This window comes from Cydia splendana, chromosome 5 (assembly GCF_910591565.1).
Source record: "Cydia splendana chromosome 5, ilCydSple1.2, whole genome shotgun sequence".
NCBI classification, from domain to species: Eukaryota; Metazoa; Arthropoda; class Insecta; order Lepidoptera; family Tortricidae; genus Cydia; species Cydia splendana.
In genome coordinates, this window is record NC_085964.1 from 293,607 (window position 1) to 307,055 (window position 13,449).

At 39.2% G+C, this 13,449-nt stretch overlaps 1 protein-coding gene across 1 annotated transcript in view; it reads left to right on the forward strand.

Moving 5' to 3' along the window:
• LOC134790463 (bridge-like lipid transfer protein family member 1) overlaps nucleotides 1–13,449 on the forward strand; it is a 125,065-nt gene that overhangs the window by 22,644 nt on the left and 88,972 nt on the right. The window contains exons 8-14 of the mRNA XM_063761272.1: nucleotides 1,324–1,492; nucleotides 1,860–2,040; nucleotides 2,443–2,604; nucleotides 3,933–4,058; nucleotides 4,929–5,028; nucleotides 7,810–7,899; nucleotides 8,529–8,674. Coding sequence (XP_063617342.1) covers nucleotides 1,324–1,492; nucleotides 1,860–2,040; nucleotides 2,443–2,604; nucleotides 3,933–4,058; nucleotides 4,929–5,028; nucleotides 7,810–7,899; nucleotides 8,529–8,674 — 974 coding nt within the window. The remainder of the gene's footprint in view (nucleotides 1–1,323; nucleotides 1,493–1,859; nucleotides 2,041–2,442; nucleotides 2,605–3,932; nucleotides 4,059–4,928; nucleotides 5,029–7,809; nucleotides 7,900–8,528; nucleotides 8,675–13,449) is intronic.

The window sequence follows — 13,449 nt, forward strand, 5'->3', positions numbered from 1 at the left end:
ACTTCGAGCAACACGGAAGGGAGGCGGCATTCGCACTATTTCCCCTCTGCCCAGGTACAAGATTAGCGCGTCAATCTAATCTAGCGCGGGTAATAAAACTAGTTGCACTTGGATTTTTCACTAGACCGAGTCCAGACGCGCGCGTGAACACAGCTGCACAAAAATGCCTGTTTGCTCGGTTTTTTGTTATAAAAAGAGGTCAGGGACATCAAATTTACAAAAAGAAAGTGTTACATTTCACATGTAATATTTTTTTTACATATCATACGTTTAATTACATTCAAACACAATTATTATATTTTAGTCTCATGTAATTGTTGGATTTATCGATTTTGCTCGCTCAGTACATATTGCGGATCGGTCGAGCGACAAATCCGACTTCTCATCGCTCAGAATACAATAACATACTTCAACAAAAATGTGTTAGTGTGCGTGTTGTGACACTTGTCACTCGTCCGTACACAAAAAGAGATCGAGGTTTGCAAGATTTGTCTTTGACGTGTGTCATTTTCTATGTAAATGTGTCGTCATTACAGATTGGATTTTGTATGTAAGTGTGTGAGAAGTGCGACTGTGTGCACCTTTCCCCCCGCGAAAAATGGCAGAAAGATTTGTACGGTGAGATATCGCTTGGGCCCCTCCCTTCCGATGTGTCGGAAGCCGGTGTTGCTCGAAGGTGCCGAAACTTGGAGCCTGAAAAGCTGTGATGTTGCTAAGATTGACGCTTTTGAAATGTGGTGTTGGCGAAGACTGCTGCGTAAACCTTGGACAGCTAGAAGAACTAACATCTCTATTTTGGAAGAACTCAGTATTACCACACGGCTATCCAAAGCATGCCATGAACGAACCCTTAGATTTTTTGGACACATTATGAGATCACCAATGCATGATATGGAGAAGTGTATCATCTTGGGGCGAATGAATGGCAAACGCGCTCAAGGTGGGGCTCGTAAGAGATGGTCTGACGCCATAAAGAAGACGAGTGGCGGCAGCCTGCACCGTGCGGTCCACTTGGCTTATGACCGCAATCAATGGAGACATGTTGCATGTGGTCGCGATCCTCAGCATTGAGGGAACGAGGTAGAAGAAGAACTAAACCTATGTTTGCAGATCATGTTTTACCTCCGTTCCGAATGACACGCTCTTTCTAGCTCTCTGAACTATGCCCTATACTATCCTACCTCCTATCCTATGCTCTATTTACTGTTCAAAAAAACCGCGAGTCGACCGTATCCGAACTGTTGAATGATACACACCACTGATCCTAGAATTCCTAGATATTCTCAACTAAATGTTTGTTTTATCGCTCACTTTTTGGTGTAGAACCGTCGACGCCCGGGCCAGAGGAGCCGTCCACCGACAGCCAGACGGCGGTGGTGCCGCTCAAGGACAACGGCAACTCGTCCTCCTGCGCCGTCGACCTCAAGCTGGTGTGGTTCAACTTCGCCGCGCCGCCGCGCACGCCCATCACCAAGAAGATCGACTACACCAGGTCAGTGCCGAGCAGTTAACAGATCCCTGCTCGGCTATAACAAGCGCAGGTGCCATCAGCTGCGCCCAACTTGTATAGTATAGGGTGCTATAGGCTCCTGCCGGAATGTCATCTGTCGGCCGACTTTGTAGCATAGAGTGCAGCTGGCGCCTACGCGCTTTGGACATTGGGCTACGTTCGACTTCGTAACACGAATAGCCATAGGTGTAGTTGAAATCGCCGGATTTTTTTTACAATAAAAAGGTCGCCGCAGGTGCATAAGCGAGATGTGAAGGACTCTGAGCGCTCTGACTTTTTGACATGAGGGTACAACAGGCGCGTTTGTAACATGAAGCATAAGGGCTAGTAAATGTTGAGCTGGTTTCAGACTGGACTGGAACCTCCTAAGCACGGCATCGCCGGCCATCAACGCGTGGATGAACCCGTGCAACCGGCTCGGCATCCGCGCCGTGGCGCTGTACCGGGCGCACGCGCGGCGCCTCACAGCGACGGCGGCTAGTTTAATGGCGGCAGCGTTGGATCTGGCTCCACACCACACCCTGCCCAAGGTACGCTATCTTTAGCCCTGTCTCTAGTACCATACAGTCTACACTCCACTGTAACTTACGCTCAAAGTCTATAAAGATAGACCCTGCAAACCAAAGACCCTCACGGGGTATGCTGTTACCTTTTTTTCAACTGCGTGTATCACAGACATTTATGATGGTATCCATGTTTTCCCTGATAGTGCCGCGATTAGAACCCTCTGAATCTTCTGCGATCTGGTCAAGGATCTGACGAACTTGGTATGACTTGGGACTGGAAGAACGACGACAGCAAGGTCACTACTGCAGGCATTACCGATTAGACGTAAAAAATCGATGCCTACGTTTTTTGTCTGACCGCGTTGTAAAATGGTATCGTAGCGACTTAAGAAATGAATGTCCCTGACATAGTTTCCCTTGGTGCAGAGCCGCTACGGCCGCCACACACCGATGGCCAAGCAACTCCGAGAGGAGCCGTCGCTGCAGCTGTGCTGCGTGCTGCTGCGGTACGCGCTGCAAGCTGACGCGGCGGCAGTGCAGGCAGACCTGGCCGAGAGACATCTGCCCAAACTTTCTACGTTACGACAGGTATATTTTAAGGGGCTACCCGAGGTTTTCATCGATTTTTGACAAGTTTTGAAGCGTATCTCCTTTTTTTGCACTACAGATATAATTATAAGACAAACGGTTATCGGTTTTTCAATCTTTTATCTCCGGTTTTGTCCACCGGATTTTGAAAAAACCGGGCAAGTGCGAGTCGGACTCGCACACGAAGGGTTCAGTACCATAATGAAAAAAAAAACAGGGCAAGTGCGAGTCGGACTCGCGCACGAAGGGTTCCGTACCATAATGCAAAAAAAAACAAAAAAAAAGCAAAAAAAAAAAGGGTCACCCATCCAAGTACTGACCACTCCCGACGTTGCTTAACTTTGGTCAAAAATCACGTTTGTTGTATGGGAGCCCCATTTAAATCTTTATTTTATTCTGTTTTTAGTATTTGTTGTTATAGCGGCAACAGAAATACATCATCTGTGAAAATTTCAACTGTCTAGCTATCACGGTTCGTGAGATACAGCCTGGTGACAGACGGACGGACGGACGGACGGACGGACGGACGGACGGACGGACGGACGGACGGACAGCGAAGTCTTAGTAATAGGGTCCCGTTTTACCCTTTGGGTACGGAACCCTAAAAATGAATACTTATTTTTTTTTTTTTTTAAACATTGTAAAACACTTTTTTCGAATCTAGTTTGCAGTGAAGGATCTTACATGTACGAAATCTACATATTTGAGTTCGTCTTTGACGTCTCGAAAAACGTGTCCAGGGTTTTAATTTTAAACTAATTAACACAAAAGTTATGGCCAGAAAACTAGTTTTTTTGCCTAAAATTGTTCAACCTTGATGCCAAATATCTCGAAGACAATAATAAAAATAAAATAAATAAAATAAAACTATGGGATTCAGATCGAACGTCATTGGCGTGGGTGGGTGGGTAGCCCCTTAACGTTCTTTCTTATAATACATACATATATTCCGAAACATTTAACTTTTATCATCGGACTATTCACGTCCCTACTGGAATTAAAAATAATATATCTGGGAGACCGAGCTTTGCTCGGAAAACATATAAAATCTCAAAAAATGCGCGTTTTCCCAGAGATAAGACCTAGCTAGATCGATTTTTCGGCCCCGAAAACCCCCATATAGCAAATTTCATCGAAATCGTTAGAGCCGTTTCCGAGATCACCGAAATATATATATACAAGAATTGCTCGTTTAATGGTATAAGATTACAATTACGTGTACTAGAACATCCGATTGTGGTTATTGATAGTTTTAAACGAAGATCAAAGTCTTAATTTCGCTTATTTTAAATTATGTATTAATAAATTTAATAATTACGATTTTTCAGGGCGTGATAGTCCTCAGCCGTCAGTGGAAGAACATCCTATATACGCCGTTACTACTGGAACACAACTACAAGAGCAAAGTTATGAAGCCCCTCAACGTGACCTTCGCTCTGCCGGAGCTCATTGAGGTTTGTGGAGGTCATCTTGGTCCTTAAGTAGTTGCAATACATTCAGAAATGGTGGAAATCAACATATAAAATAAGGGCGTAAAGTCTATTTCAATAGAACTTGCTAACTATGTAAACAAACCGCCATATTGAAATTGTCTCTGAATGACGAATTGCCTAGTGATGGGCAAGACTCCTACTTACTACTTTACTAATGTCAAACCATATCGAATAATAAAATACCAAAAGTAAAAAACAAGTAGTTACTTATTTTTAATTTGTTTAATCACGATCAGAAGACAAATTAGTACTTAAGAATGATGTATTGATGTATTTTATAACCGTGGCGGTAGGTACAGAGCGTGGGTTGGGTAGTGTGTAGCGGGTTTATATCACAAACTTTAGTCACAACACTACTCATCATAGACAATTGTAGAATTTAAAAGAAACAAAACCGTCATTCCATCAGGTCCTATTAACCTAACTTATGAACCCATTTTAAACTTTTAATTAAATATCCAAGACAAGATACAGTTATATATTTATGTATTTTACGGAACGGACCATTTCAATAGTGTATGTGTATGGTTTCAATGGTATTTGATGAGGTGGTGTGAAAATTCACAGAAAAACAGTAATAAAACAAAGTTACGTTGTCTGTTTACATAGTTAGCAAGTTCTATTGAAATAGACTTTTTTAGTGCACCACACAAAATTGACGAATTGATTATAGCTGATTCTCGCTATCAGCAGTCATCCAATAGAAAGCTGTCAAATGTTTCCATATGTCGTATAGGTCGATTTACGAAAGCTGGTGCGGATTGTATGAGAATTTTGATAGTTCGGTACAGTACAAATTTCATTATGTTCACGTTTGTATTATGCGTACAGGACTCGGTAGAAGGCTGGCATGAGTACCAGGTGGACAACGAGGTCCTGGACGAGAACTGTCTGCTGCTGAACCTCGACACCGACAAGATTGAGGTGCCCGGTGAGTTGCTATACTTTGCCAACACCTTTTACATCATTTTACATTATATCATCCCTCTCAAATCTGTTCAATACTATCGTGTGGGTTGATTTTATTTAATTGTAAATTAGAACACATGCCAACTTCATTTTCAATTAGCAATGCTCGAAATTCAGGTCCGGAAAGAGACTATCTAAAAATCCCTAGAGAGTAGAGAAATTTCTTAGGATTGCGTTAATATTAGTATCTTTTTAGGGTTCCATATGTTTTAAGAGGTCTCAACGACGCTAGTGACTCCTCGCACAACACATATACATCTTTTTTATGTACCTAATCAACAGTTTAAAATTACCCCAAATAATAATTCCTTACTAAAGAACAGAATAGACGAAGCCGTGGTAAGCTCTTAGAGCGATTTGTTTCATCTGTTAAATATTTTTTCGAGTCAATTGAAAACGCAGCAATCATTGAAAGCCACTATGTGTCACTTTTGTATTGTCGAATATTCGTAATTTTCTGAAATCTAACAAACCGTTGATAATCGTTTGTCCCTATCTGTCATTTTGACATTTCTGGTTGTTAGAAAGAGACAAAATTGTAAGAGGTTTTTAAGTTTTCTGAATAAAGGGGTTAAAGTATATCGTCGGTACTGGGGCCCGTTTCTGAAAATCTTGTTATAAAAAGCGATGTGTTGTAAAGCGAAAATCCTTTTCATATTATGAACAGGTGAAGGGAATTGAGCTTAACATGTTTGGGAGAGTATGACCAGGACTGACTGCACGTCCTTTTACTGAATTATTTAAAAAACACCCTTAACTGACCGTAGGTGAACCCTATGCCATTGTAATAAGGTGTACGAATCGTTTGTTAATTGTGTCGACGGTGGTACTAACAGAAACACTAAGGGCCAGTTGCACCAACCACATTTGACAGACTGATCAACGTCAGCCGGCGCGCCCCGGCGCTTTACTATGAAACTTTCCATACATAAAAATTTTGCGACCTCTTTAACGATACGAACAGTTTGGTGCAACCGACCCTAATTATAGTCGGTTAACTGTATCGACGGACCGAATGGTGTGTGTGTCGTAAGCGGCGGCGGGCGGGCGGCCGCACTCGTTCCCCTCGTCCCTCGATACTCGACCTTAATACCTAGTAGTAAGGTTCACTAACGTGTGTGTGTTGCAAGCGGCGGCGGGCGGCGGCGCGAGCCCGCGGCCGCACTCGTTCCCCTCGTCCACGCCGCCATCCGGTGGGTACTGCACATGCACCGTGTATGAGTGTGGCACGAGTATCTGGCACCGCTTACCTACTAGCTTCTATTACGCTGTGGCTAATACGTAGTTACTGTTGTAATTTTAAGGTAGTTTATAACTGCTAACAAAAAGAACCGACTTCATGAAACAGTTTTTAAATGCTAAGATCGCACGGTCTTCACGAGCAGTTCCACTCAACCAAATGATGATTTCCGAAGTTCGTTTAAAAAATACTGAAATTACTATAACATTTCGACAATTCCCTCTGTTTCTCCTTTCTCGAATACGGGGAACATACAAAAATACCAATGCATTGAGAACCTCTTTTTAAGAGTTTTTTTAAGTATGGTCCGCCTACGCTAAGTGTGCCTGTGCACAGACTTCGCAGTGACCTGTCGAAACGACAGTGCCATATTTGACATAACAGCACTTATGTTCAAACTTAACGTGGTCGGACTTTATTGATTTGCTGTTTGTGGACTAGTTAGAGTTTAGAGTGTGTTTTGTGTGTATTGATATTTGTATGCATGAAAATAATAAATAACCATAAATGTATCTGTGTTAAAAAAATAAAATATTAGAAACTGATTTTAATGTCATGGTTGTGTTTTTGTGTGTATTCTAGTGTGTTCTTTTAGTAACTTGGTTTTTTTTAACCTTGTCAATAGGTAACACGTAACATACTGAAAAAGCTATGGTTTTTTTATTCCACCCTTATATGAGTGAAACATATAAAAATGGGTTGCCTTTAGTTTAAAGTACCTAAAATATGCTAACACTAAAGTTTTGTCTGAGACATAGTATCTTGTTGTAAGTACATTTGTGTTGTATGAAATCGTAAGTGCACTTGATGCCAAACTTCACTTTGTAGTTTGTTATTTCGTTAGGTTGATGTTCACAGCTCGCGTAACCGTCATAACAAACGACGAGTTACCGGTAGGGTCTCTTTTGTTTCCCATCAAATTTTAAGTCAATGTATTGTTTGTCCGCACTTTCGTTAGTCATAATTTGGTATTTTTCAGAAATGCGTGACTTTTCAGCATTGCAATAAAACAAACCTAACCTATTTACCTATAGGATAATCTTACGAAAATCCTGAAAAGTTATCGGTTTCAGAATTATGATTAATGATAATCTGACAATCATTACATTATGACTTTCAATAATGATGTCAAACAAAGGGATCCGATTACTGGTATTACACGACACACGCGCTTGATGCACGCACATACTTATACTCGTATGTTTCTTCACTGCTCTTTTACATAATTATTTATTCATTTATTAAACTGTATTACACAAAATATATACAACAATGTACAAATGACGGACTATGCAAATGGCACATATCTGATACGTGTTTTGTTACTGAATAAAATATGAATCCTACTGAACTTTAAAGTACTTTAAACCTTTAATATAGTTGCTCGTTGTTACTTGACTTCAGAGTGAGATGAATGTTTGTGCAAGTTAGTCAATACAGTAGCTGCTCCGTATCCCTTCATACAGCATGCTCATAACATAAGTCACGGTGTGGTGTGTGTAGCGCGCGCGGCGGGCGGGCGCGGCAGCCTCGCGTTCCCTTCGCTTCCATTTTCGACGCGCAAGCCAACATTCCATGATGACGCCATCGCTAGTGAGTATCATATCACATCATCACATCACATTACAATAGACGTGAAAAAGTCAAGAATAATAATGCCAAGCAGAACAGATTATTTACTTTTTTAGACCAAATTTTTCCGAGATGAGATACAGTGATTGATGAACGTCAGGTGCAACTCCGTTGGTCGTTTGAGGAGCGGCAGCCACTCACGCACATAGAAAAAATATTTAAGTAATTTCCTTCCGATAAAACATAACTAAATTACAGACAAATTTTAAACAAAAAAAGGCAGCTGACTATAAATTAGTAGCCCTCAAAGTGTCTTGGATTTACGTCCGCTGTGGTCAAGGGGCCCTTAATCTTTAAATTTGAATTATCGCGTGAAATGACACACGACAGGCTAATTTGGACATGGCCCAGTATCTAAAGTTGTAACATATATAAAAGAAGTCGACTTCATTCAGTTCATTAGTTTCACCATAACTAATATTGAGATTTGTGCCAGATGTTTTGTTAGTTTAGCTGTATTAACAATACAAACCGAGACGCACTTTCCTGGTCAAAAGTAAACATTCTATCATTGCAATAAGTTTTACGATTGGTCAGCAAAGTGTGTGTTAAACACGCAGTGTTATTGTATCATAAAGTGTACGGCTCAGATTACGGCACGCTGAAGGAAGACTTCCCGGCGGTGGGCTCGAACCCGTCGCTGTACTCGCCGCACGGCTCCGACGACAACCTCAGGAACGACCGCGCCAGGGAGGACCTCTACCAGTGGATGGCCAAGCAGGAACCCATCAAAGTTGTAAGTACCCATTGTCTCTGAAATAGGGTATACGAATAGTTAGTTAACACTAACAGTGAGCATCGTGACTAAATTGACATCATGACAAAAAAATCCTTGATTAGACATCTCAGTGATCACACAGTGCAGCTCACTTGAATGAAAAAATATATACGTGCGGGTTTGCGTTGAATGTGAAAAGTCGAGAAAAGTAGATAAAATGTTTATTAATGTATAATTCAATGTTAATAGTTATATGATTGTTAAAAGTTATGTTAAAATAAAATGTCGAATAATCAAATGCACCCGGCCGCGATGGATCCGAAAAGTACATTGAATTAGGGTTAATGCAAATTATTGGTTAACGCGTCTTTTGCTGACAGAGCGCGCACGCGCCGCACGAGGCAGGTGCATTGCACCGAATATCTTGCGTGGGGCAAACGATGAGATGAGATGAGAATGTTGAAAGAATGATACAAAATAGACTTAGATATAACTAGTATATTATCCATGGAATGATATTTTTCTTAAAATTGGGGAGCTTCCCCTGTCCATATGTGTTGATCCACTAATCTCGCGTGTATATGTAACTAGCTTTTGCCCGCGGCTTCGCACGCGCAGGAGAGTTTTTTTAATAATCTATGTACTTCAATGGTTTTAGGTATTTTGAATGTAAACAAACCGTTTAAGATGATAATTATTTTAAAAACGATGTTTGTGTACTGTTCAATTATTAGAAGGTATTTGTAATCTTATAATTTTGTAGCTCAAAATATTTACTTTAAGGGATTGAATTCTCAAAAGTCTGGATCACGTGTGGCTGTAAATCAGCGTGTATGTTACAACCGTCTATGCTATCTTCGTAATTAGCATTCCCCACCAGGGGCCATAGTTCACGTCGGCTACGTTATATTTTAATTTTGATCCCATTTTTGTAATTTTTGTAATTAGCGTCCCACAAAACCATGGAAATGATACCCATATTGATATTTTGAAATTTCAACCCCATTGCACCCCCAACAGGGGGATGATTGTTCACTTCGGCTACGTTAATTTTAATTTTGATGCCATTTTTGTTATTAGCGGCTCAAAATACTATGAAAACGATACCCATATTGATATTTTGAGATATCAACCCTATTGGGGACTTTTCCCCCTCTTAGGGGTTCAATTTTCAAAAAACCTGAAACACGTGCTTACTCATTTATCTTTAGGAATACTCCTGTGAAATTTGGAATAAAATAGTCTAACTTATCTTGTTTCCCCTTACAAACTTTGGACCCCCATTTCACTCCTTTAGGGGATGAATATCGAAAAATCCTTTCTTAGTGGACACCTAGACCTTATAAGGAATCTAGTTGCCAAATTTGGACTTTCTAGTCCCAGCGGTTTGGGCTGTGCGTTGATTTAAGTCAGTCAGTCAGTCAGGTCTTTCACGTTTATATATTTAAGAGAAGGTATTTGTAATCTTATAATTTTGTAGCTCAAAAAATTTACTTTAAGGGATTGCATTCTCAAAAGTCTGGATCACGTGTGGCTGTAAATCAGCGTGTATGTTACAACCGTCTACGCTATCTTCGTAATTAGCATTCCCCACCAGGGGCCATAGTTCACGTCGGCTACGTTATATTTTAATTTTGATCCCATTTTTGTAATTAGCGTCCCACAAAACCATGGAAATGATACCCATATTTATATTTTGAAATTTCAACCCCATTGCACCCCCACCAGGGGATGATTGTTCACTTCGGCTACGTTAATTTTAATTTTGATGCCATTTTTGTTATTAGCGTCTCAAAATACAATGAAAACGATACCCAGATTGATATTTTGAGATATCAACCCTATTGGGGACTTTTCACTCTCTTAGGGGTTCAATTTACAAAAAACCTGAAACACGTGTTTACTAATTTATCTTTAGGAATACTCCTGTGAAATTTGGAATAAAATAGTCTAACTAATCCCACAAAACCATGGAAATGATACCCATATTGATATTTTGAAATTTCAACCCCATTGCACCCCCACCAGGGGATGATTGTTCACTTCGGCTACGTTAATTTTAATTTTGATGCCATTTTTGTTATTATCGTCTCAAAATACTATGAAAACGATACCGATATTGATATTTTGAGATATCAACCCTATTGGGGACTGTTCCCCCTCTTAGGGGTTCAATTTTCAAAAAACCTGAAACACGTGTTTACTTATTTATCTTTAGGAATACTCCTGTGAAATTTGGAATAAAATAGTCTAACTAATCTTGTTTCCCCATACAAACTTTGGACCCCCATTTCACTCCTTTAGGGGATGAATTTTGAAAAATCCTTTCTTAGTGCACCTCTAGACCTTATAAGGAATCTAGTTGCCAAATTTGGACTTTCTAGTCCCAGCGGTTTGGGCTGTGCGTTGATTTAAGTCAGTCAGTCAGGTCTTTCACGTTTATATATTTAGATTATGTAAGCACTTTCACTCGCTGCTGGTTCCACTGGATTTGCTGGGGTTGCCGGAGCTCTTAGAAGTCTCCATTGGCAACGGTGTTTTCGGCAAATTAGTACAATTGCTATTATGATCATTGTGATCCAAAGGCAGTATATATGGCAGTGTAAAGGTGTACATCATGTATGGAATAGTCGTTCTCGTCGGGTAGTTGACTTTCCTTTAGCGCTTTTATTCTTTCTTGTATGTTTTTACCTTTGTTCCTTTCCATAAAGTTCAAGCTGTTGTTTTCGAATTTTTCGACTGTAATCATTATTATCTGGGTTATTGGGTCTTCTATCTTTAGATTTTAAAAGTTCAAATTTCGTTGAAGGTCTAATTAAAGTAACAAATGCACACTGAATGAGTACTGATGGCCGACAGATAACGAATAAACAATGATTGAATGTTGAGATGACATCGAATAAGATCAATCTTTTGATTTATTGTCAAAATGTTCATTATTTTTGTCGTTGTACGTGCAAATAGTTTTGTTTTACTCTGTAGAAACTACTCTAATTAAACATGATGTTAAAATATTTTCATTAAGGGGCCGGTATATGACGTTTTCGATTTAGACCTCACTTTGTAACCATAATTTGTTCAATAAATGTTTAATAATTGCATTAAATTACACGTAAATTTGTTCACGAAGAAACCGTGTACCGACTCTTCATGCCATTGTATTTTTAATTTGCTGTTATTCTCTACAAATCGACACTAAAAGTATCAAAAAATCAAAATATGGAGTTCCGTTTGAGACGGAAGCAAAACAATTTTGTCTTTGACAGTAATTGAATTATTGTATGATTCTGAAAGCTAGATAATCCAGTTACCAATTTATTATCGATTTATATTTTTACTCACAAAGACAACACAGAAATTCAATCTCAAATGTAAACTTTCGAACAATTTCCATACATTGACGACATCACTCAAAATTCTTCTTCAAGTCAGATGCCCGTTGGGGCTACACCGGAGCACACGTGTACTTCTTCAAATGAAAATGACAGCTTGATTTTCTTGCTTTTGACAATTATATTGACATTAAATCATATACGCACACGAGAAAGTATACCAGTAGATAAATTGTATTTCAAAAAATAGGGTACATTAATATCAGCTCGCGTCTCATTTAAATTTGATTTGCTGTTATAATGGTTGAAAACCGCAGTAAACTATCTTAAAACAATACGATTACAGTCGAATTTAAGTATTATGTTCCTGCAAAACTCGCTTAAAATGAAAAAAGTTTAAAGACTCATCTTTACTGATTGGGATCAATTTTTATTATGCTGGTATCATTTTGCGTCAGTTTAAAAACGTATTTGACTTCTGTACGTCAATGAATTTTGATGACAATTGTAATCTTGTATTATATTATAGAACTTTAATCTTAAAATAATGCCTATTAACAGGAAGAGTTATGTAATTCGTATAAGTAATACCTGAAAGTCTTGTACCTAGATCTGTAATACCATGGATTGCGACGAATAAATGATAATGATTATGCGGTTCGTTCCGTCTATATGTATAATGCGTGTACGTGCTGTTCTCTAAAAATCTTCAAGAAAAAATAACGGCTAGACCAGCACTAAGTACTAGCGAGTTTTTGCGGCTTTGGAGACCGAGATGAAGCTTACAGGCCAATAGCGCTCTAGTTATTGTTATGTATACCTATGTATCGAATGTTTTATAAATTACCTATAAAAAGCAATGTTTTATTTCGATTAGGTCTACATTTTGTGCATATTGAATATCTGAAGTATTTTCGTACTAAACTTGAAACTTTCGTTGAAACTAAATAAAATAATTATTCCAAATGTACAGTCGCCTGCAATTTATGTTACACAACGAAGGCCGCAAAAATATCTGACACGATCTTATTTGTAGAACCATAAGACCATGTCACATATTTTTACGGCCTTCGAAGAGTAGGTACCGTCATTACCACCAACTTTGCCCGCTTATTTTTTAAAACGAATTTCTCAAAAAACATCACATCATATGACTTTTTTTGCTCAGCACGTCCATTGTGATCAAACGCATCAGTTTATTTGAAAAAAAAAAATATTTTTTATCGTGTTTTTAGTCATTTTTTTGCGTTTTAGAGGGCGGGCAAAGATATCCGGGGTTTTCGCTAACATTGCCCACGTCAATTTGGTATTCAAATACAGCTCGTATGATGATGATGTCTAAGGATCACTTAAAGGTTTTGGGCAATCCTACCATTCCCTGTTAATAATTTAGCGATAAGTGTAAAAACTTTAAATTAAATTTGCTGGGCAATGTTGCCTACCCGTTTTTGCCCATTTCCA